We start from the raw sequence: 26,286 nt of genomic DNA, 5'->3' as shown, positions 1-26,286 counted from the left end.
AGAGATTTCCGTATGCCGCTTTTGAACCCGAGGAAGTCCAAGTTGCAACGACAGACATGTGGCAAGATCCAATGAGTGCCATCAGAAGTGTTGCACAGCCGCCAAGTGGTCTTGCGCCCTCACAGCTGAGGCCCACATTTGCTGTTCCAGACCCACTGCAGCACAAACAGTACAAGTATGCCGCCCAGTCGCCAACCACTCCACCAATTCAGCACAGTCCGCAAGGAACACTGCCTCATTATCCTACACATTTGAGTCCCAACCCTTGTGATGTTACCGCACCTATTCCCCCCAGCACACATAGCTTGGACAGCTCAGACAGAGCTGTCCCATCCAGTAATACTGCACAGAAAGTAAACATCAACAGTAACAATTCCAACGGTGGAAGTACCGCACACAAGTCACTGCATTCCAATGAAAATGTACCTTCAGAAGTCACCTCCTTCTTACATAAAATACCAAATATTCATACACTGAGTGCGGACAAATTGAACAAGATCCTTGAACAGTTGAAGCCTGCCCTCAACAAACCCTCTCTCGTCAAACCGGCAGAAGGGGATGTCGCCCCAGTTGCTCCAAAGCAACCAATACCACCTGCAGCTGCTGCTGCTGCTAATCTTCCAACTCCTGAGGTGGTTTCTTCCACCAAAGATATCTCAGCTCCAAAGGAAATGCAGTGTGAACCATCTCCAGCCACTACTGTTGATTCAGATAAACAAGACGATGTTCGGATTGTCGTGTTGGAGGAAGAGGTGTCGCCAAGTGCTTCCGAGAACAGTCAGAACTCAAAAGACAGTGCAAATGCAGATTTCTCCCTGGAAAGTCTCAAACCGGAAAAAGGAGTGGATAAGAGGAAGGAGATTGATATCAAGCTGAAGGAGTTCTCATCAAGAATCAAGGAGTTGCAGGAGGAGCTAGAACGCAACTTGGCTGGTAAGTCTGCCACTCCAAGCGAGACAAGTGTCGATGCCAGTGAACCGGATGATAAATCCCTGACAGATACAACCTCAACTACCACGCAAAAGAAAGAAACGGAAACATCTCCCATGGACAGAGAAGATAACAAAGCAGAAGGCGACTTAAAGAGTGACAACGCACAAATTGTGAAAAAACAGAAAAGTGGCACCATCATGGGTGTTGATGAAATGAAAGCGTTTCTTGATCAGACATGTACGCCACCAAGAATCGACAATGCTGATGACATGAAAAATTACCTAAACGCACGAGTGGCTGGGAAAGGCGTGAAACCAAAGAAAAGGAAACACCCAGAGTCACCAACTTTAGCATCAACAGATGAAGCTAACAATGACAAAAACCAGAAAAGTTTGAAACAGAAGGTGGAAAACTTCAGAAGGTTTGAAAGTAGAGGTAAGTCATACCCTGTGGCACACTAAACCCCCCACCAACCCACTCAAAGAAAGTTTTTGCATCATAGATGAAATTTGATACATTTTAAATCTTTGGCTATTTAATAAATCAGAGACAAATGGTTTTCTTCACATTAATGAGGAGCGACACCTAGAGGAAAAGTGATAAAAACTAACAAAATGGCCAATGCGCAGCATCTCGGAAACTTATTTAATTGTTTGAGGTAAGTCCTTATTCAATTGGTTGGCTAAATCTGACCGTCAAAATTGAATATTACAAAAAGACTCCCTAAGTTGCCGTGAATAGTGACAATCAACCAATCAGATAATACCGTCCGAGCACGCTGCACATCAGCAGAAAAATAGTGATAATGAGAGATATTGAGTCATTTTTAAAAATTTACTGGTTACATCATTGACTTTTCTCCAGCTATTAAAAGCAACTGTCCTTGAACTTCAGATAGAGGAAATGGCAAGATAAACCATATTGCCCGTGAATGATGAATCAGGTTTATATGCCTGACAGGTGGCATGTAGCTTACCGTTGTGTGTGAATTGTACAGCTGAAATGAAACACCTGAAACACTTCCATTTCCACGATTGTAGTGCAGAAGAATGTGGTTAGGAATGGAATCCTCTAGATCCTCAAGTCGCTGTTAATCTGCACTTGAGATTTTGCTTTGAGCAACATCCATTTAACCTTGGTTATGTTGATTTTGCCATCCAGATGTTTTAGGTTTTATGAAGGGTCCTGATATCAGCTCTGTAGGGAGAATTCCAAAGAAGTCCAAATCCCTGGAAAGTTCCGATGATAAGCACAGTGATGTTGATAAACTCTCAGACAGCCAGTCTGTATCAAACAATCACAAGGTCACTGACAGACCTGAAAGCGCAGCGTTGGAAAGGGGCACTACAGGCAAGAATGCAGAAAGAGAAGCGCATGGATGTGAACAAGAAAAGCATGGTTGTACCACTGACATCAGTGAACTTGAAGAGTATGGCTGCACAGCTGACATTCGTGAAAGGGAAGAGCACGGTTGTACAACCAGTGTTCGTGAACGGGAGAAACATGGCTGTACTGGGGACTCTCCCGCACAGGAAGAACATGGTTTTACTGCCAACATGTCTGAAAAGGAGACACGTGGTTGTAACACCGATATTCTTGATATATCAATTGATTTCAATGAATTTGCCGATCAGCCCACTGCCTCAGAAGAGTTCTGAGAAAGGTGACAAGACTTCTCCAGAAAAAGCAGATACTTCCAAACCAGAGACTGATGAAGAGCTTGGGCATTCTACTCAGTCTGTCTTCATGCACCACAAAATAGTGATTGATGGCAGTGACTCTCTTAGGGTAACAAAAATGTGTTCATGGAAACCAGGAGAAAAACAAAGGGAACCAGAGAAAGATAAACTGGCGACATCTATCATTTCTGCATTGCACAGGTTGGTTAGTCTGAGTTTTCCAAGTGTTTAGTTGCAATAGAAAGAGACAGTTTTTAGCTCCGCTGTCAGCGACGCGGAGCTTATCAAATAGGTTGATTTTCCGTCGTCGTCTGCCGTCGTCCGTCGTCGTCCGTCAACAATTGCCTTCTCCTCTGAAACCGCAAGTCCAATTGCTTTGAAATTTTATATGCAGTTCACTTGGGGTGACCTCACTTAAGTTTGTTCAAATTGTGGTGAAATTTGTATTTTTGGGGCAATTTTTGGTGTTTTTGGTAAAAAATCTTCTTCTCTGAAACCGCTTGTCCAATTGCTTTGAAATTTGATATGCAGTTTACTTAGGGTGACTTCAGTTAGATTTGTTCAAATCGTGATGAATTTGCATATTTGTATTTTTAAGGCAATTTTTGTCGTTTTTGGTAAAAAATCTTTAAAAATCTTCTTCTTCAAAACTACCAGTCCGATAGCTTTGATATTTGGTACATATGTCTCTAGGGATGATCTATTTCAGATTTCTTCAAATTGTGCAGAAATATGCAAATTTGCATTTTTTAGGTAATTTTTGCCATTTTTGGTCAAAAAATGTGTATTTCCAAAACTACTCATCTGATAGCTTTGAAATTTGGTATACAGGTTCCCATCGATAAACTCAATGACATTAATTGAAATTATGATGAAATCTGCAATTTTGTATTTTTGGGGCAATTTTTTCCATTTTTGGTCAAAAAATGTGTATTTCCAAAACTACTCATCTGATAGCTTTGTAATTTGGTATACAGGTTCCTACAGATGAGCCAAGTAATATATATTGAATTTCTGATGAAATCTGTAATTTTGTATTTTTGGGGCAACTTTTGCCATTTTTGGTCAAAAAATGTGTATTTCCAAAACTACTAATCTGATAGCTTTGAAATTTGGTATACAGGTTTCTATAGATGAACTAAATGATATTTATTGAAATAATGATGAAATCTGCAATTTTAACTTTTTGGGGTAATTTTTCCCATTTTTGGTCAAAAAATGTGTTTCTCAAAAAGTACTGGTCTAACAGCTTTGAAATTTGGAATACAGGTTTCTATAGATGAACTAAATTTGATCTTTTGAAATTATGATGAAATCTGCAATCTTTATTTTTGGGGGCAATTGTTGCCATTTTTTGTCAGAAAATTTTATTCTCAAAAACTACTCATCAGATAGCTTTGGTTGACATGTTCGTAGAGATGATTCGATGTGATATATTCAAAGTATAATGAAATCTTCAATCGTGTATTTTTGCAGCTTATTTTAGCCACTTTTTCCTGGCCATAGCATTGAGCTTTCAAAGATTTCCACCTTCTCCATCAACATGTGTCAAAAATAGTTATTCTCTACATAAACACAGCGGAGCTGTATCGGCCGCTAGGCAGTGTGCCCTCTAACTAACAAGATTTCAAAAAACTTTTGAGTCAATTTAAAAACTTGGTTATTTTTCTTGAGTCACCATGTATTATTTCCTATTCAGCTGAAAATTTTCTTGCGTCACAGAGAATATTTTGAGTCATGACTCAAAAATTATGCTTAGAGGGCACACTGCCGCTAGGTCGCTGGTTATTTAGTATAATGGAAAAAGGTGCATGTCAGTGTACCGTTGAGTATATCATATTATCCATTTTTTGCTCACGTGTTCACACACGTGAGCATATGGTTTAGCCATGTCTGTCTGTGTGTGTGTCCGTGTGTCCGTATCCCCATTATCTCAAAAACGGCTGAACGTATTTCAGTCAAATTTGGTAGACATCTTCAGAATTCAAATGGCTAGAACTGGAAAGGTTTTGGTGGGCGTGGCTTGCATATTAATGAAGTTATCACAGTTTTAATTTTTGTGATACATGATAGTCTATGGGAAGCATGATGACCATGGTTTCTGGACATCTCGACCCCTAACCAACTCGACCCCAGTCAACTCGACCCGCTACCAACCTAACCCTGGTTAGACCTTATAGCCTTGCTCCTTCATGCCAAATATCAAAGTCACAGGTCTTGCCAATTTTGAGAAGAAGATTTTTAGCTCCCATTTGCCATACATATATGGCAATTGGGAGGTTATATGGTTGAAAAAAGTCTGTATGTGAGATGTCTGTCTGTCTGTATGTATGTATGTATGTATGTATGTATGTATGTATGTATGTTGATGTCTGTCCGTCCAACGCAAAAACTCACGAACTGCTGCACGTATTAAGCTGATTTTTGGTGTAGTGATGCCATATATGGTGTAGATGTGCCGTTGTTAAAATGAACTTTTTAGTCTCGTAGATATGCAAATGAGGTAGAAAAAACGGCGAAAATGGTCAAAAATCAATAACTCAGGAACTACTCATCTGATCATTGTCATATTTGAATTTTAGGTACCTTAGGCCTTACTCATTTGAAAATATAGATTTGATGTCAATATTTGATGCTTTCTATTTTTAATGAATTTTTTTTTCTTTTTTTGCCATTTTAGTAAAAAATCTTTTTCTCTTAAATCAATGGTCAGATCGCTTTAAAATTTGGCGTGCAGGTGCCTTGTGATAACTCAAAATAGAATTCATCAAAATTATGGCAAAATTTGCATATCTGTATTTTTGGGCAATTTTTGCCATTTTGGGTTAAAAAAACCTTCTTTGAAACTGTGTATGCCATTACTTTCTAATTGGGTGTGCAGGTTCCTGAGTGACCTGAAGATGACTCGGTGAACTCAAGGCGAAATTTGCAAATTTTGTGGTACTTTTTGCCATGCTTTCAATTTTTTTACACATGTGAAATGTAGTAGGTCATTCATTCAAAGTCAAGTACTGCCTGTGTGAATGAGCAGATTATGATTGTGCTGTTCCAGGCTGAGGTGTTATTTATAGGAATGATGCAATGTTAGACGGTAATTGATGTTTTAACTGAATTTGACTTACATTGTATGTAACTCTTGCACTGTATAAACCCTATCAATTCACCCAGAAAAAAATAATTAATATGATTTTAAATAATTGAATTAATTAGGAAATCAACAAAGCCAAAATAATTTTAGCATAGAATTATTAGAAAGTTCAACTTTTTTGGCAGTTCATAGTGAAATGCTTGCCATCTTGGATGATTAAAACATGTAAAGGCAACTTTCCTGAATCCCAACTTTGACATATTCTGTACTGTCATGTATTGTTCTCTGTATGTTATCTAAAAGAAATAGTTTGTCATGATAGGTTGGTCAAATAAATAGAGATAGAGAAAGTTCCAATTTCCATTTATGGTTGACTTAGAAAGGAGAAAATAAAATTACTTTTTGAGGAAGAAAATAGAGTGGTCAATTAAAAGAGTGGTCAAAGTGATAGGGTTTTTATGGTAAAGCTGGGTTATAAGATTCCTCATGTTCTATTTATAGCAATTATGCAATCTGTGTAAACAGTGTAATGAAAGTGTTACATGATTCCTTATAATGCTTTTGACAACCTTGAACTTCTGAAGTTGCAAACATTTGTCTCTTCTGTGTGCTTTCTCTGAGTACCTACAGGCTCAACTTATTCAACAGAACTTACTTGCAATGTTAATTTGAGAGTTAAAATGTGCTTGGTTAATAGGATGAAACTACTGAAAAAAATAACCAGCTGAAGATTCTTTATAACCTGACAGATATGCTGTTTTTTTTATGATGTAATCTTGATAAGCAAGGCATGTTTAATTAGAATGTAATTAAGTCTTGTTTATATTATTATAAGCAGTAGTATCAAGTTGAACAAGCTGATATTGATAGGTTGGTCGGCTGTTGGAGGTTAAAAGCTGTAAAAATAAAATGTATGTATGTATGCATGCCTATCTGTCTGTCTGTCTGTCTGTCTGTATGTATGTATGTATGTATGTATGTATGTATGTATGTATGTATTTTAGTTAGTATGTGCGGATGTATGTCCGTCAACATTAAAAACTCCTAAACCGCAGCACCTACCATCTTAGTATTTGGTGGACAGTTGCATCCAGGGGTGGAGATGTGAATTTGTTGAAATGAACATGTCAAAGTCAAAAATATGCAAATGAAGGAAAAAAGGAAAAATCCTGCAAATTGCTAAAACTCTGTAACCACTGGCCAGATTTGGTTGAAACTTGGTATGCAGGCTCTTTATAGTGACTTTAGTTACATTTCTTTAAATTGTGGTGAAATTTTGAAAGTTATATTTTTGGGCGATTTTCCCGTTTTGGGTCAAAAAATCTTCTTTTCTGAAAGCGTTCATCCCATTGCCTTGAAAACTTGTATGTATGATCCCCAGGGTAGGCCTTTGTCAGATTTGTTCAAATTGTGGTGAATTTTCATATTTGTATTTTTGGAGCAATTTTTGCCATTTTCTGTCAAAAAATCATTTTCTCCCAAAGTATTTGTTGGATTGCTTTAAAACATGATAGTCTTGATCCCAGGGTTGTTTTCTGTCAGATGTGTAAAAGTCATTATGATATAGAGCATTTCATATTGCTGGGGGATAAGATTAATTTGGACTTGCAATGGAATTTTCTTTGTAATCATCCTGTAAGAATGCAATGTCATGTGTGTACTAGTACTTAGTATCTCTGTAAAATGGAGCACAGTGTCATTGACACTATTTTTAAAGTATTATTTTTCTGATTTTTCTATGACCTTTGACCTCCCCTATACCTATGCAGCTAAGCTATGGCAATGGCTTATTCTGGCGTATGTTAAAGTCCAAGACAGCCAGCGTCTATTGGACAATGGCCAGTAGGGGACCAAATTGCTCTCCACAATTTTGGGGATTCCACTTGACCTTTGACCTTAGCATCTTCCTGTACCTCATTAATTATGCGCATATCTAATTCTGAGCCAGCCAATAGAGCTGGAGGTCTGATTTTTGGTATATAGGTATAACTTAGCAATACAATTTTTTTGACAAAATGTCATGTGACCCCGATGACCTTTGACCTCAAATATACATATATGGCCATAACTAAGTAACCCCAAGTGCTACACCCTTCATATTTGGTATGATGGGAGACCTTATGACATCACATCCTGTACCTCATTAATTATGCGCATATCTAATTCTGAGCCAGCCAATAGAGCTAGAGGTCTGATTTTTGGTATATAGGGATAACTTAGCAATACAATTTTTTTGACAAAATGTCATGTGACCCCGATGACCTTTGACCTCAAATATACATATATGGCCATAAATAAGTAACCCCAAGTGCTACACCCTTCATATTTGGTATGATGGGAGACCTTATGACATCACATCCTGTACCTCATTAATTATGCGCATATCTAATTCTGAGCCAGCCAATAGAGCTAGAGGTCTGATTTTTGGTATATAGGGATAACTTAGCAACACAATTTAACTTGATTTTAGTCATTGAAACTTGCTATATACATCAAAGATACTGTGATATAACATTATTGAAAGTCAAAAGACATTTTTACTTCAGCCAATTCCTATTTGCATATTAAATTAATTTTCATACTTAGGGATATTCATCAGAATTGACTTGATCAAAATTGATGTAACTTGCTATGTACATTTCAGACACTGTAATACAATATTATTGAAAGTCATTAAGCATTTTCTCTTCAGCCAATTCCTAATTTGCATGTTTAATGAACTTTCCTAATTGAGATATATATCTGAATTGATTTGACCAAAGTTGACAAAACTTGCTACATATATTGCAGATACCATGATACAACATTATTGACAATCATTAAGCATTTTTACTGAAGTCAATTCCTAATTTACATATTTAATGAACTTTGCTTATTAGGGATATATACTGGGATTTACTTGCTCAAAGTTGGCAAAACATGACAACATTGATGATTATACCTGGTTAAAACAATATCGAAAGTCATTTCACATTTTCATGTCAGCTAATTTACAATTTGCATATCTAATGAGCTTTCACAGCTCGGCATATATGGCTTGAAGGACTTGGCCAACGGTAATTACACTTGCTATATAAAATGGTGATACAATAACAGCAGTCAAAGAACTTTAATATTTTTATTTCAGCTAATTACATATTTGTATACTTCATGACCTTTGAGAATTAATCGGCGGTGATTATTGTTCGTTATGTTGATCATAATACTTTCAATGAAGTTGCAAACATGTGGCAAAGGTTCAAATTTACACATAACTGTATGAAACACGTGAGCATTTTCAGTTCATATCTGGTTCATAGTTTCCGATTGCATGTCAGAGAAGTTTTGGTACTTGCATAGTTTAGGCTAACTCATTCAGTATTCAGTACTTCTAGAGACCTATAGCACTTTTATCGCTCAATTATCTATTGATAAAATATTGCTACACAAATTTGATGGTGGTCAAGTGACTTGTCTAAAATTTTGTGTAATATGTTTGCTTTCCTTTTTTCTGATATTAGCAAAGCTTTCATCGACCTGTTCTATCACATTTTATTAAAACCTGTTTCTCCAGTTGGTCAAAATAAATTGATCAAAGTGGTTGGTTGATATTTAACTTTTCTGTAGTACCATTATCACACGTCCTTTTCCCAAAGTAGCCGGAATGAATAATGTTTATAATTAAATGTAATAATTCAGTTTCATGGAAGAATACTCGTACAATTGATATTAGAGGTATTCCAATCGGTTGTGCATTCTGTATTTCAACCACTCTCATTTTTTATGATTCAGCTGTGGAAACTTTGGCTCTGATTCTGAAGAACCAGACAATGATGAGCTGATAGGAACAGTGGTGTCTGTATTGCACAATGTGAAGGATAACAAAATTGCAAATGACAATGCCACAGAAAGGCAAGTGGTGAGGAACGAATGGAGCATGGAGGATGATGCAATGCTGAGTGAGCCTTTAGGAGACGACAATTCATTAGAGGAAGAATCAGTGTCTGACGGGAAGAGACTTGTGGAGGTGTTGCGGGGAAGAGATGCAGCTAAGGTTCCGGCCGGTCTTCCACATTCCAGTTCATTAGCTGTTAGCAGAAGTATTCACACAACTGATGTCAAAGCTGATGATGTTGGACAAGCAGACCCTGTCCAACGGAGTGTTTCCATCTTTACCAAGAGCAGCAGCCATGCAGCTGATCAGAAAAAAGAAAGTGATATGAAGTCAGAAGCAAGCAAACCAATTGATAGTGTTAAAGTAAGTGTTCATGTTCCCTACTGTTGTGTGGCAAGTTGCTATGTTAGAAAAGCATGTAATGACTTTTTCCTTGTTAATTCCTCAAATTGTTACTATTATTCAATGAAATCAGACTACATTTAAGCCATGGAGAGTGAGATGTGCTCACTCATTACAGAACATCTTACACCACTGTCTTGGCTTAAAACCATGTAGCCCGTCATACTTTGATATATTCATGCTAAAGTTATGAAATATATTTATGGAATGTGTTAATGAGTATTTTGGTTTTTAATTGTCTATTGTGAATGCATTTCTCAAACAGGTAAATATACGATAACGATAATTGTTATGGATTGGTATAACATTTTCACATCTGTATGTATTAAGGAGATAGCTGCTCAGAATGTCATTTAGAAATTTTGGTATCTGGGCAGTTGTTTCGTGTTTATTTTAAGCTGTGTGAGACTGTGACTTACAGGTGACTGTGCAGTAGGAAATTGTTAAATTTTGATCCTTATACCACTAAAATGTGAAACTTTTTTTACACATCAGGAGAAAGAAGGAAAAGCTGATGAAATAAACAGTGATGCCAGAAGAGGTCGCAAACTCATTCACATTCGTGATATTCGTCAAAGTAGACGATTTCACCCATACAGCAGTCTGAGTCAACCAGAGGAGAAAGAAACAGGGGTGCAACAGGACCTTGACAAACTCATGCAGAACCTTACTTCAAATTCCTATGCATCAAACAATCAAAATGGAGAGGACTCCCCAAAGGGCGACTTCTACACCAAACCATCGGGCTCTACACCAGCCAGATTCAAGACCTGCGACCTGCCTGCAAGATTTAGGAAGCCAGGCTCCAAACAGACGTCCGATCAAGTGAAAGACAAAACCTGTGAGGAAGAAAGTGAAATCAGCAGCGTTGGTCAGGAAGAGGATCCCAGGAAATACAGATCCAAAGAATTCATGGATAAGTTAGCAATGTTGGATAAAACTATGGAGAGTGAAGATCTGGAAGAAGGCCAAATACCAGACGATGATGAAGAAGATGCATCTGCCACAACGCACAGCCCTAATGCTGTGAGTAGCTATGACAAATAATTCACAAAAAGAACTGCTTTATCACAAATGCATTCCAACAATTTAAATTGATAAGGACAATGTACTCATCCTGTGTATAAACGTATTCTGTCACATAGGATAACATGTATGAAACGAAATGAATTGACATTTTATAATATGTACAGGATGCGATGTCTTTTCAAAGTGTTTGTGCTGATGTCACATGTGACAGATCATTATCGGTGTTAAATAATCTACGGCCGGAAAAGGTTCTTGATTCAGTGTAATAGTGATCAAATTATAACGTGATATTGCACATACATAAAAAAGGTTACGGGATACTTTGTACGTTCCCCAGAGAACACGATTAATTGTTGCACACAAGTTACAAGTACATGAGTCACTTGTCAGTAATCGTTTGCCCAATACTCAAAATGTGTATAAATTTACCTTCAAGTTTGAGTTAAATTTAATCTAAAACAAGTAGAAAAAGTTACGTCTTTTCTCAGAACACAGTGATTTAAAGTGTTTTGTTACTTACCTGTTTGAGAGCTCAAATATAGTTATTGAAAGTGTCGTGTATCATACCTGTTTGAGAGCCTTGCTGGATTTTCTCGCAAAACATAGTAAATGAATGTGTTTTGTATCATGCCTGTTTGAGAGCCTTGCTGGATTAACTGTCACTAAATTAACATTTTGTTGTTTCTGTCAACCTGCTGTTTTTTCATGATAACTCAGATTCCAAAAGAAACCCATGGACGTATTGTACAAGTTCTCCATGAAGGGAAGACTATGGATGCATACCCACCTAAACCAGTCGGTCAAGCCATACCGATACTACAGGGTCAGAACCGGCAACAGCTCCAACCTCAAGCCAATTTCTTTAGGCATGCCAACCTTCTAAGTGTGATGTTGATGTTGCTACTTTCTTAGTTTCCATCAACTAACCAAACATGTGCTAGAAACTCAACCAAGTGGCTGTCTTGATTATCGGGAACTATGGACAAACACAATTTTTCTCCAAATTGGAATCAAAAACCGCACTACCTTTTGACCAGTTCTGTTCAATTTGGAATGTTGGTGACAATTCGGTCCGAGGTACAAAACAAAAGTAGCTATCAACGTGACACCAGGAAAAAGTATGCCTCATAACCCGCACACTACATTCCCATATTATCTAAATTTTTTGTGTTGAATATACTGAGTGCTAAATAACCAGTGGCTTTTAACGGTGTTGTGTATCTGTTTGGCTGTACATATTTATTTGCAGAAACTAAGCATGCCCGGTTGAGGTTTTAGAAACTACATGCTTCATTGTTTCCGTTGCACAATGAAACAACAACTCCCGAGGATGCAAGTTGTTTCATCGCTAGAAGTTGTTTCATCGTGTAACCAAGTATTACCATTCTCCATTTCATGCTTTCTGTTTATTTTGTTTTATGCTATTTATTATGCACCCAACCTTCCATACTAACATCTTTATGCTTTCAGTTTGGGCACCAGTCTCTTTCTGTGCTGTCAAACGTTGACGGTAATGATACAGTGTGAACTATGATTTTGCTGATCCAACATAGAGTTTACGCATGATCAGACAGTTTTTAACTTGGCTTATGAATGGATTATACTTTTGTAAGTCTTTGAACAAAGGAAAGAAATGGTCATTCAGACACATTCTGCAGACATTATGATAAAAGATTCAAGACACTTTACAACACCATACCAAAATTAGTGAAATCTTTACCCTTGTTTGGTTAAATTTCTAAAATTTGTAGTGATTTTGCTAGAGAAGGAAATCAAAGGAACACTTTTTGAAATAATAAGTAATGGTGTGGAAGTTTCTGCATAAGGTAGTTGAAGTCTATCATCCAAAATTATGTATGACATACTGAAGGAAAAGTTTGGTAATTAAACAACAAAGTTAATCTCAATACAAAATTTTAATATGCTGTTAATAGATACTAGAATGTCAAAGTTTTCCGCCTACTGTTTGCTGGCAAGTCTGGACGATTTTGTGATTAAAACTAATTGAAAAGAGACTGGTGCCCATCTTTGTGTGTTCTAAGAATCATGCTTAAAAAGTTTGGTAAATGTTGTGATTCCTCTCCCCTTGCCCCTCCCTTTTTTGTCTTCAGCCCTTGTTTTGCATCTGTTTGGCTAGTTCTTGGACGTACAAACACTTGACAAATGTTTACATGTCAATTTTATGCCAAAGAGCCCTTAGACATTTTCGAAAGACTACTCCGGCCAATCGTTTCTCGCAGTACTGTTCAATTATACATATACCTATGACTTTTTTTATATAGTGGAACCATCTTCAATTTGCAAATCAATAATTGAAAGTTGACAAAGCTACAGTCCCTAATTTGCTTTGATTATTGCTGTAAAGGAGAAGATGCAGTGATATAGAATGTTGTTGTGTTTTCTGTGTCACCTCTGGGATATCAAATATTGTTCTTGTACTTCTAGTCATTGAAACACTCAGATGGTTTTTTTTTCAAATACACAGAGAAAGATGTTGACTCATTTGAATTTTATGCTTGGGTCTTCATTTTTCTCTGGAGAGGCAAATTGTCATTTAGAGGGAAAAGTTAAATTTATAATGATAATCCTCTTGACAAGCCTAGATATCAGGAAAACTCAGTATTTGCAACTCTGCACGAGATTTCATGTTTTCACTTATTTTCCTTTCACTGTACAGAACTGTGCAAGTCCAACAAGCAGACTACCACCGACAGCAAGCTGCAAACGTCCAGACCCCATGGGCCAGAAGAGTTGTCACCAACACAGTGCAAACAGAGCAAGACAAGGGATACCTGGCTTTGCAACAGCAAGCAAGATATTATGCCGAAAGACAGCGAATTCACCAAATTCAAATCCAGCAACAGCAACAGCTGCAGCAGATTCGGTCCCAGTTTCAGCAAATCCATCACCAGCCCCAACAGCAGCCCTTCTACAACAGTTACCAAACCTACAATCAGTACACTCAGCCAGCCAACTACCAAACATGGAACTGGAGGAGATGATAATGAACAGAGTGTCCAAGGGAAGGGGTAGGTGTCTATTACCGGTAGCTATTATCCTCTTTGTCCTTTTCTTTTTCAGTTTTGTAAGTCATCTTTTAAAACAAGTAGCACCTTGTGCAAAGTTGCTTACATAAGGGCGTTCCTAGTATTGTTTCAGATTGCAAAAGCAAACCCTCAAACATATAGTGTAACAGCCCAGTGTAACAGTCAAGTGTAACAGTCAAGTGTAACAGTCCAGTGTTCTCTACTGGTTTTATTAGCTCATAGTTGGTATTTAAATAAATACCAAAAAGAGCTTATATGGTGAGTCGATGGCGTCTGTATGTCTGTATGTATGTATGTGGGTATGTATGTGCGGATGTATGTCCGTCACACGCAAAGGCTCCCATACGGCCAAAGCTACCATCTCAGTATTTGGTGTACAGGTAGATGCAGGGGTTCAGATGTGACGTTATTCAAATGAACATGTCAGTGTCAAAAATATGCAAATGAGGTAAGAAAAAGGGGAAATCCTGCAAATTAGGAGGAGTGGTGGCAGTAACTGAAACAGCCCACACATCTGAGTAAGAGGTTTTTGACCTTTAACCTATTTGTATGCAGGGTACCTATTATGTGTGGGAGTGGTGGCAGTAACTGAAACAGCTTATTAGTCATTTCCTGTCATTGTTTATGAACTGTGACATATTTAACAGACCTGCTCAAACCATGGATGTCTATTTTTGTACATCCATGGTTGAACATTCTCTGCTATGCATGTTGCTAAAGTTGACCTCCAGTACCTAAAGTTTCAGACCTTATTTGCTTTTGTCATTCTTGTTTTTCTGGTTTAAATATTTCTTGTTGTTTTTCTGGTTGTACTGTGCAGAAATCATTGTCATAACATCAACGTAGAATTTTCCTGCACTGAACAGATGGAAACAATACTTATTGTTGATCTTTGGTATGTACCAATTCTGATCAAACTTGAGCAACACCATATAATTGCGGTATTTTTATACTTTGCCATTTGCCCTTTTATGTCTGTTCATCATAAAAAGTAAAAAAGTGGTTTGTGTGAGTGCTATAAGTGACAATACTTGGTCTGCCCTCCTTTTTTTAAATTCCTTTTTAATTTCAATTTCAATTTCAGGGGAGAGAATCATTTACTTAACATAGAAAAAATGCAGATGAGCCCTGATGGGAATGTAAAAGAACATGATGACATATGCTCTGTACCCAAGGAACAGGAGAAAGAGGAAGAAAAATTGAAGGTTGAACACAAACAAGACACCCTTTCACATCTTCAAACAAAAGGTATTGAAAGAGGAGAATGTGTTTTCTGTGAAATTCATCTTAAGTCTTCACTACAGATATTTATTCTTTCAAAAAATGGTCTTATTGATTTGTCAAATTAAGTTTGGCTGATGGCCATTTCCCGAACGTTAATGGCTCTGTGAAATCATAAGGACAAGAATTTTAAGATGAAATGTCAGTTGTGCAGTGTTTTGCATGGTTGTCATGGTACAGCCATAGGTTACAAATAAATGTATCAGTCATCATGTCCAAATGTTTTGTTGGATATGTTCAGGAACAAGCGCATGTACAAGACATTGACAAACAGTGCATCTAAACAAACACATTAATCAATCAACAAATGGATTTCATGTATTTTGAGAAGATATGCCACCCTCTGATATATGTGTTGCGCTGTTCGCATTCCATTTTGTCAGTCACCGTGGGAAGTCACTGTGGGAAGTGGTTATATTCAATGAGGTAGTCTTGCTGTCTTAGACATGTGCTAAAGACGTACAGCTCATGTTGATGGAACTCCATTTCCTTTGTCTATTACAGATGAACAATCAGTACTTATCCATTCATCCATCAATGTATCCAGGGATCCCCGCCTCAGGAAAAGACAATCTGGCAAAACTCCACAAGTGACGAAAGATGCACATTCATCATCAAAGGATATCTCTGAGATGCTAGAAATTACAGAAATCCTGAAGAGTTCACAGAAATTTGAAGCAGAAGCCAAGAGGTCGCGCATATTCCTCACAAAAAGCAGCAGTGACATCATTCAATCAATACGACAGAAAACAAAAGGAGACTCAGAAGGGCAAACTGTTTCAAAAGTTGAGTCTTCCAATGTAAAAGATGCTTACATGTCTCTGACTAAACTGTGTTCTCGTCTGACAGAAGAGCATGGCACAGCGGTGCAGAACATGCCATCTTTGAACGAGGGCCAGGAAAGTAGTGATATTGCATTACAGCAGTTTACTGATGATGCCACTGACGAAAGGATAAGGTGCTGGCTGGACAGCATTGACTCAAATCAAAAAGAAGCAGATTCACAGGATTCCACACGTGGAGAGGATTCAGCAGAGAGTACAAATGTATGTGGCTCAGCTGCTGAAACAAACCAGACTGCTCCCGAATCTCACCTAACCTCTGCCAAGAAAAAGAAAAAAATTAGCTTTTCACAATACAAAGAAAAGGCTCTGAAAGAACAACCTGGTAAGGAAAAACCAACAGCAGATCACAGTGGTATTAGAAAAGGTGTTCTTCAACCAGAAGAGCAAGAGAAAGCTGTAAGGCGCAAGAAGGTCCCTGTATCATTGACTATCCACTTGAGAAGGAAAAACATTACAGATGAAGGGATGAAATTACCAGGGGGAGTAACTCCTCCCAGCAGTTCAGATGTTACTCATAAGGATATATCTTGTAAGAAAGAGAAACCAACTCTTAAAGAAAGTGGAACTTTGATGATCGTTGAAGATGCAATGGCTCATCCAGAAGACAGTTGTAAACCAAAGCAGGGTGACAATGAGTTCTGGACTACTGTAGGCATGAAAACTGCAGAAACCAAGGGTTCCATCCACAAAGATAAGATTCCTTTTCTTTCTGTATTGTCTCCAGTAAAATCATCAAAATCTTCTCAGGAGATGGAGGAAAACAGTGATGTTGTATACCTTGACAAGGACTCTGCCAATCTTCACAAATCACAGATCACTTGTGAGCTCAAGATGTCTTCAAGTTTACAAAGTTTGAGTAATTCTTTAGAAGATGAAACTTCAAATTTGGCAGCTGTTACTTCAGAGACTGATAAAAATAAGCGTGAAGAGAACTACCAAGGTCATGAAGGGGGAAATGGACATGAAATTGGGGTATATGAAAGTGACGATAAAGAAAATATCGAAATAAAGAACAGTGATACTGGAAAGGAGAAGAATACACACGGAAACGAGGAGGAAAGCAAAGATGAGTTGGAAAAGGAAACAGTCTGTGGATTAAAAGATGCAGAATCTATATCCTCAAAGGAGAATTCTGTCGTTGAACGTTACTCTGTAGGAACTTCAAGTTACACCAAGACTGGGTTTGATTTTGACAGCAAAGCTGAGAGTGAAGGGTATTCATATGATAGAGAAGCTCAGCGCAAGGAGAAATCTGCTGAAAGTAAAAGGTCACATAGATTGCATCAGTTACATGCTGAATTAGGCACAAAAACAGATGAACTGTTGCAGACCATGTTTAAGTGTTTTGAAGAGAGGTATCGAATTCTACTAGACGACTTTCATGTGAACATTCCAGCTGGGTGTGACAGTTTATCAAAATCCTCATTTGCAAGTGCCAATGGTAAACACCTTTATCCCTTGTCAAAATGCAGTCTTGGAGATGGTGTAAAAATCAGTGAAAATACTGCTCAACGTTTCCAAAATTGTGTCTTTCAAAAATCTAAGGAAGCCCTACAAAGAATGGAGAAAGAGTTCAGCAAGATATTCACTCCACGTTGTACAGTTAGTGAAGAGGATTCTTTTAAACGTCAAACAACCGAGACATTCTGTAAGGCATTCATTGATCTTAAGGGGGAGATTATGCAAGTCCTAAAGGACTATGGTGTGAAGTTGCATGAACTGACACGAGGAAGCTCGGTTGATTTATATGGTACCAATAAAATTCACTTCGGAAACTTGTCACATTTATCGAGATGTTTTGAAAAATCTTCATCCAAAGAAGCCCTAAGATGCATCGCATTGGAGGAAGCAAAGCAGCACTTTGAAGAGGAAGTAGAGAGTATACTGAATGCTGCTGTTCCAAGAAGAAGAAAATATAAAATATGTGATACTTTACAAGAAGGTGACTCCACGCCAGAAGTTGGATCTGAAGGCACTCCTACAGAATGTGACTTCCTTCTCCAAGGACAACATAGTCACTTTTGTGACAACTTTGCATGTGGGGAGTGTCAAAAGTCTTCTGGTCCTATAACAAGTAGAGCAGCTTCATCAGAACCCCAGTCCAAAATAGCTATCTCTGTATCTTCATCACACAACAAGTTTGAGATCCCAAAACAAGATACAAAAGCAATTCCAGGAACTCAAAAAAGCTTTCCTATCCCAGTACACCGGAATCATAATTCTCCAGGCAAACCTCACTCCCATCAGTATGCAATACCAGTGATTGGGAACCCACAAAGGGAAAATGACGCAAAAATGTCTCCATCAAAGGCATGTGTGAGTGGTATCTCTTCTCGTTACCTGGTCAGCTTTGCTGAACAGAGTTACAGTTTGCCAGCACAGGTGCACAGTCAACATAAAGACTCTAACGGTCCATCCCGTCTTGAAGGAAGAGTGAAACAGGAAGGCATGGATGGTCAGACAAGTTGTTCTTGCCAAGGTCATGAATCATCAAAGGGGCTGTCTCTGACACAGACGAGAGGTTTGCATCCACCAGTGTCACCGGCAAACAGCTTACATCATCCATGTCAACAGAGACATTGCAATGCAGGAAAGACCATCGAAATAGCTATGGTACAGAAACCTGATGGAGGAGACCAATGTCACTTAAACAAGCATTCATGTTGCCATCTCCAGCAGAACTCAATCTCTGGCTTGTCAAGAAATACTGCATTCAGTGCTATTTCTGATCCCATGGATTTCCATTTTACAGAGCTTCAAAGCACAGATACTGAAACTGAGTCACTTCACCTTGAGATGTCAGAAACACCGGCTATTTATTATGGGCTACCACCTGCAGCTGTACCGGAAGACATGCACAGACAATTCCACCTGGTTCAGCCAAGAGGAAACTATGAAGGTATCCAAGAGCAACATTTTCAAGCAATGGCACATTTAACACCATTAGTCCAACTTTCAAATGAACAGCGGCATACCGAAAGCCAAATTTCAGACAAAGAGGACTTTGACAATGAGGCATATTTACCAGATGAAGCAGAACTATTCCCAGCAAGTGGAGATGTCGATGAGAGAGCTTTCCCTTATCCAGTTAAGCAAAAATTCCAAGGAGAAAGTGGTGCCACACCTACAACAGACCGCCCGCAATCTCCACTGTCAAAGGCTATTGCAGACTTCCTTGCCTCTGAAAAACTGAAGTCAGGAATGAAGCAGTCACAAAGCAAGACAAGTGGTATAAAAAGCAGCTCTGCAGGTCAGCCTGCACATTCAAATGAGCAAGACATGGATAGCATAGACACTACTTGTCTGGCTAACACTGGTACTGCTCCTGTCCATCATAGAACAGTTGAAACTAAGCAATCATCTTCAAGGCACAGGGGAGTTTTGGCAGAAAGACATGAAACTGCTATAGTTCCGGTCAAGGATAATGGACATCAGTCTGCACATCTTCCAGAATTACGACTTGCTCCTCTCATTGATCCATCTTTTCAGACTTTGTCCGGGACTATGAAGTCAAAATTGTCAAATACCACCAACAACGCCTTGAAAAAATTTGCAGAAAACAGGGAGGAATTGTTACATAAATATGGATTGAACTCAGAGTTCGTAGCCAAAGTCACATGTGAACAGAAAGAGAATATGGGGCTTCAGCAGTCAAGAAGTTCTTCGAGAGACAGAATTCTACCACTTTCTTTCAAGCTTAAAAAGTTTGAAATGCCTAATAATCAAAAGGTAGAAGATGTTTTATGTACTGTGATTGGCCAAACATCTAGCAGACTCAGTGAAATTCTCCAACAAAGTCAACGGGAAAGTGCAAGGGAACATGACAGGCATGGCTTTTCACTCAAAACAGAAGACAAACCTCTTCCTGATGCTCTTACAAAGACAATTTCAGAGACAACTGAAACTATTAGCCTGGAACTTGATAGGCTATTACGAAACTGTCAGACTGAGCATGTTGCAAAGAAATCCCCATTGCAAATGGATAAAGAAGCGAGGTGTAAAGCTAACAGATATGCAGAAGAGCTCAGAGATGAAGCTCATCGGGAATTAGACCAAGAACAGCATTTTGAAATCAACCCCAGTCATTGTGTAGAGCTCAAGGATAAAATTGAGACCAGTGATATAGAAAGCTCTTCTGACTACAGTCAAACAGAAGATGATATAGCCAAGGATGATTCTATAATATCAAATGAAGATAGTATAAGTGAGCATAAAGATAGTGTGAGTGAGCAAAAACAGGCAGCGAACAATGCTGTTGATGCAGAGAAGATGAATGATGAGAAAGAAAGTTCTAGAGCTGCCTCTGCAGAAAATACTTCAATACAAGGAAATTCAAGAAGTGGTTCAAAGGACCCTGATACAAAAGCTCATAAGACAACAAGATGCAACAGAAGCAGGAGCAAGGAAAGTTCTGAACCCAGGCAGAGCAGTCCCTGTGTATTAAAACACTACGAAGAAGAGTATATGAAAGCTATAAGAAAGATGCATGGCAAAATGAAGAGATCTGGTAGCAGCGATAGCTGTATCAGGACCCATTCAAACTATGTCAGCGATAGTGGCAGTTGTATGAGATCATATAATGAAAGGGATTACTCAAGTCACAGAAGCAGGAAAAGAAAACGACATGATGGCCAGAGTTCGAAGGATGAATACAAGAGAGTAAAGAGGTATGGAAGGACCAGATCAGTATCCCCATATAACAGGGAAAATGAGCATCATTCCAGGGATAGCTCAAGAGAATCTGACAACACATACCACAGAAAAAGGAAACACCACAGCACGAGAAGTTTGAGTCCTGTATACGGAAAGAGCAGAGGTAGATCTTTAGAGTCGGTGTCAAAATCTCACAGAGATGATGGTTATTGCTCATCAGACGATCATTCAGCAAAAAGGCAGAGCAGACGTTATGCAAGGGGTTCATCTGCTGGTGATAATAGGGACATAGACAAAAGCTGCACAGCCAAACAGTCTAGTGTTAAAAGTGGAAGCCCAGAATATGTAAATAGTGAACACACACCTGTGAACCAAACTACTGAGTGTGAAAGAAAGATTGAATACACTGTGACAAGAAGTGAAAGTTCAGAGAATCCGGAAAGCAGAGAAAAGACATTCAACAACTCAAGAAATGGCACTAAGAGGAGTTCAAGCCCTCAGTGCCAAAATAGTAGGTCATTTTCTATTGACAAAGATGCTAGATTAAAAGTGAGTATAGTTAATGATAGAATCACAGATGCAAACACAGACGACAGTGACAAAATTTACTATTCAAGCAGTGCATCAGTAAACTTTGGTAAGGTCAATAAACAACAGTGTGAGCCAGATTGTAACAGTAGAAGTGCTAGCCCTGACTGTAAAAGAGGGAAAAGTGGTTCTGATCAAGAGGAAAGGCCTTCAATCCTTAGTGATTATTCAAGATGTAAGTCTCAAGATTCAGAGGGACAATACCAGAGCAGGCCTATAGATCAAGACACAAGGACCATAAGCCAAGATACTCATGAGAGCTCATGTGCTTCCAAAGGTCAATCTGTGACCAGTCAGAGAGGTGAGGAAGATAAGAGAGCAACAAGTCCAGGTTTAGAAAGCTTTGGAAGTAGCTGTCATCCACCTATCACATTAAAGGATTTCGATGAGGAAAATGACCAAAGTAAACAAGGGGTGAATGGAGGATACAAAATAGACAGGCTATCACCAGACCAAGATTCAAGACCCTGTGAAGATAAAGATCTCCACACAAGAAATTGTAGTGAAGACACAGCTTCTTCTATCAACCAAGGAGCCTATCTTGAGGGTACTCTTGATTCTGATAGATCAAGATGTTCAAACCAGGAAAGCGTTAACAGCAGTCTGTATTCCAATTGGTCAACAGCAGACTCTGATCTCAATAAAACAGTGACTTCTAACTTTGAAAACACTACTCTCTCTGATCTTAACAGTACAAGCATTTGTAGTACTGATGTTCAAGTTGCAAGGAGTGTTAGTCAGGAATGTAAAGCGAAAGGTTGTTTGGATCAAGATCCCACGTCATGTACATCTATAGATCATGATACCACCAGAATTAGAAGTCCTGAACTTACAAAGAGGGATCACACAGATGACAAAGAGAATTCTATGAGGGCCTGGACCAGTTCCGATTTCAGACCTCAAGGGACAACAGAACATCCTGGAGTCAAGACTCCCACTTTAGAAAGTGAACATGAACAAAGATCGGCAAATAGCTCTTCCATCAAGCTTGGTGTTGATGTTTACAAGACCCATGGTGTTGTCAAAAGTGAAAATGCAGAGAACCTGGCAAGTCTTCCCTTTGAGAAAGTCTATTGTGACACCTCAGTGACCGTGAGCTCCAAAAACCATGGAAAAAATTCAGCAGACTTTGAATCAAGGAATGGCACTTGTGAGAAAATGTCACCTTCATATACACAGACCAAGAATGGCCATAAAGAAACTCTCAAAACTTGTGAAAGATCTCAATCAGAGTCCCTGGTTATTACAGTCAAGCAAAAAGAGTCAGTCGATTACCCTAATTTAGAAGTATCTGCCATAAGTAGCCAACTTGAGAGGGATTATTTGAGTTGTGCCGAAAAGGATACCCTGATGTTACTGGATAGTAGAAGAGGAGCATGCGAAGGCAGTTTACCATCAGAAAATGAAAAGTCACTCTCCAAAATTTCAGGGGAGACCATTGAAAAGGGAAGCCAAAAATTACAATTGAAAATGGAGGATGATTTTGTCAGGAAAATAAGCGTCATAGAGTTTGACACCAAGTATAGTGAAAGTGAAATGCATCAGAGCACAAACAATGAATACAGAGCTGGAATGCCAAAAGTGAGAGTGACGATTTCCAATGATAAAAACACCAGCTTGCCAGATGTAAGTTCTGGCAAAACTTGTGATGAACTAAGTGACAAATGGAAAGCTATTCCCTCAATCATTGGCCCAGAAGTGGCATCAGTTGAAGCAAGGGAAGCATCAAAGGATGTTTTGAACAAATTCAAGCCAGTGATTGGAAGGCCTGACACTGTTGATGTCTCATTGCCATGCCTAAAGGAGCCAATTCCGTTTGCAACAAGTGATGGGAATAAAGATGGCAGAAGACCAAAAACATTGGAAGATGCAAGTGAAACACAAATAAGGGAGGCTTCCGTACAACATAGTGTGAAAGAGTCGCAATCAACATGGAAACCAGTTGTTGATACTTTTGTGAGTCCAGTACAACATAGTGTGAAAGAGTTGCGATTAAAATGGAAACCAGTTGAGACTTCTGCCGCTCCAGTACAACATAGTGTGAAAGAGTCGCAATCACCATGGAAACCAGTTGTTGAGATTTCTGTTAGTCCAGTACAACAGAGTATGAAAGAGTCGCAACCAACAGGGAAACCAGTTGTTGAGACTTCTGTTAGTCCAGTACAACAGAGTGTGAAAGAGTCACAATCACCATGGAAACCAGTTTTTGAGACTTCTGTCCCTTCTGCACAAGAGTGTTGGAAAGAGTCACAATCACCATGGAAACCAGCTGCCGAGACTTTTGCTACTTATAATCCAAGTTGCGTTCTTCAAATGGCCACAGATGGAAAGAATGTTTTAACTACAGCTCAAAGGAAACGGAGGAAGTTTTCAGAAGAGAAAATCACCAGTCAGGTTTCTGCAGAAGAACAAGAGAAGAAAATTCCTGAAAGAAGCAGTACTCCCGATACTTTCTGGAAAAAGAAAATAGGCGGTAAAAGAAGTGCTTTTGAGGATTCAAAGGACACCATATCAGATATAAGTGCTGCAAATCCAAGTAGAAAATGGGAGGCTGTGAACCCAACAAGTGGAGCATCCAGCTCTAGTGTAGGAGAGAAAGACAGAATTAACAGTAAGGGTTTTGTCAAAGAACCATTTAAAATGAAACCATCATTTATTCCCATGGCATGCAGAATACAGCGAGCCAAGCCAGTTTTCAATAAGAACATTGATTTGTGGTCTAAGTGGAGAATGAAACCTAACAACAACGCAGATTCTGGAGCAACTGTGAAAACCAATGACCAACAGACATCATCTTCCTTCCATTCTAATGCAGAAGACTTAAATCTGCAGAAGTCTCTGCCAGCTGAAAGAGATTCTGCTCACATCGTTCCAGAATCATCTCAACACACTGCGTGTATGCCCGGGAAAAATACTGTACATAGGCTCAATACACAACAGGTACCTTCTTTGCCAACCCAAAAAACTACTTCCAAATGGAAACCAATACCTGAAAGTACTGAGCCCAGCAATGGCTCAACAACGCTGAAGACTTCAGTGGACAGCTGTGGTGCTCGTGTTTGTCAGAACCCAAATCCAAGAACAACACCTGGAAGTTCAAAAACAGAGGAAGACACTCAGTACAAGTTCTATGTCTTTAATCCTAGAAGAGACCTTGTTTGTGAACGAGTTAAGGTGAGTGGTACCTACCCTTCTCTGTTTGTACATTTTTTCAGTGTGTACTGTCAGACCATTCTTTGTAGAGAAGAGAGAGTTGAAATTACCTGGCTTAGGTGTATTGAGAAATAGAAATATTTGTTAGCTAACATGGTAACATAGTGATTTGTCAAAGCTGTCGTGTCAAGAGTATTATTCTATCATCTACACCACAGAATCAATTGTGTGTGCTATGATTAGAATATCCATAAGCTTCTACAGTATTGACTGAACATTCAATACAGTCCATAGAATTTGCATGATTAATATTTTCCTTCACCTTTCCAAACATATCCAGTCTCTCCCAGTAAGCTAATGACCTTGAAAATATTTGATGTACGAAGTCTCCCTTCCAGTGGTAATACTCTCTTCACACAGTCCTAACATACAAAATTGCTTTGGTAGGTACGTTACAGTCTCAGTTTGATTTTGCTTGTTTTTCTTCTCTGTAGGGAGTGATGAGAACCACCTATCGAAGTGAGATTAATCCTCTGTACGTGAACTTTAGTGATGATGATCTCAGCAACTTGGATTTAGTCATTCTTGTTCGAGAATGTGACGTACTGCGCATCAAGACCATTCCCCACATACAACAACTACTAAAGCGTTCAAAAGTCAGGATAATGAAGTTTACTGAGTTTCAAAACGTCATGAAAGGAGATGTTAAAGATATCACTAACATTGTCAACATGGTCATATAAGCAGAAGATTTATCAAATCTTTGAGAACTCCAACAGAATGTTTAATTTACATGTCTAGACAATTTCTTGATTCTTCCCCACTGCTGCTTCTTTCTCAGAAAATAAATAACATGCCTTCAATTTAAGGCATTTCAGAGTTTCCTAAATGATCACTATTACAGCAATGGGGAGATTTTAAGGACAGAGCAACATAATGTTATTATTTTGTTTACCGCTCTGTTCATAGTTTGTTTGTGTATGCCTTCCTGTCCACGTGGTACTTAATCTTGAAATCATGTTCTTCGTTCCCATCAGAGCCAAGCTCTGCCAGTTGACTCAAGATATATAGTAGAGTTAGCATGATTAATTGTGTCCCATTGTATTACCTTTCTCCATTTGAAGGAAAAAAGATTACAGAGTAAGAGTAGGCCCATTGCACATCCAGAAGAAGAAAAATCAATGACGTTCCAGCTCATATTTATTTGTAAAAAATTGAGAGTAATTACAGACGTAGGTTTTTCTTTCTTATATCACAATCACGTACAAAACCTTAATTGTTTTCATATTGACTTTCAGAGTAACAAACTCTACTCTTTCTACATATATCAAATCAGACCCTCATATTTTTGTATGTTTCGAACCTTTTGCAGAAAAATCTTGCTGTATATAAATATATTATATTTTAGATGGTGCTAATCGTGATTGTTAATTTGTATTTTTGGTAGGAACAAAATGATGTGTTCTTTCTGTTATGTAAAGCCTGATTGTAAAATAGATGTTGGTAGCATATACTCAAAAAGGAAGATTGTTTTCAGCTCTTCAGGAGCGACATCTGTTTTGCATACCATTACACGTCACTGAAAGTATGGTATCACATGTTGACATTTATTGAATTATAGTGTTAATTGTTATGTTTTCAACTGCTATAGTTTCTTCATTTAGGATGTTTCTTTATTGTTTGAGAAGGTAAAAATAAAATTGTGTCACCTGTA

At 38.5% G+C, this 26,286-nt stretch overlaps 1 protein-coding gene across 2 annotated transcripts; it reads left to right on the top strand.

The window, feature by feature from the left end:
- LOC139135688 (microtubule-associated protein futsch-like) lies at positions 1-26,286 on the top strand. 2 transcript variants are annotated; one of them, XM_070703313.1, is made up of 9 exons: positions 1-1,368; positions 2,095-2,813; positions 9,472-9,937; positions 10,472-11,002; positions 11,723-11,828; positions 13,683-14,034; positions 15,137-15,300; positions 15,838-24,593; positions 25,067-26,286. In XM_070703313.1, exons 2-9 carry the CDS (start codon positions 2,176-2,178, stop codon positions 25,313-25,315), a joined length of 11,262 nt encoding a protein of 3,753 aa, XP_070559414.1. In that variant the 5' UTR covers positions 1-1,368; positions 2,095-2,175; the 3' UTR covers positions 25,316-26,286. The 2 variants fall into 2 exon arrangements, with proteins under 2 accessions (XP_070559414.1, XP_070559415.1); XM_070703314.1 differs by lacking the exons at positions 1-1,368; positions 2,095-2,813; positions 9,472-9,937 and having other exon boundaries at positions 10,780-11,002; positions 11,723-11,871.

The sequence above is a fragment of the Ptychodera flava genome, chromosome 6 (assembly GCF_041260155.1).
Source record: "Ptychodera flava strain L36383 chromosome 6, AS_Pfla_20210202, whole genome shotgun sequence".
Lineage (NCBI taxonomy): Eukaryota > Metazoa > Hemichordata > Enteropneusta > Ptychoderidae > Ptychodera > Ptychodera flava.
The sequence above is the reverse complement of the archived record's forward strand: the minus strand, read 5'-3'. Positions and strand labels throughout refer to the sequence as shown.

Coding starts and splice junctions, on each gene's coding strand:
- LOC139135688 (XM_070703313.1), top strand. CDS start 2,176: ATGATAAGCACAGTGATGTTGATAAACTCTCAGACAGCCAGTCTGTAT. Junction 14,035..15,136: donor CAGAGTGTCCAAGGGAAGGG/GTAGGTGTCTAT, acceptor TTTCAATTTCAG/GGGAGAGAATCATTTACTTA. Junction 24,594..25,066: donor TTGTTTGTGAACGAGTTAAG/GTGAGTGGTACC, acceptor TCTTCTCTGTAG/GGAGTGATGAGAACCACCTA.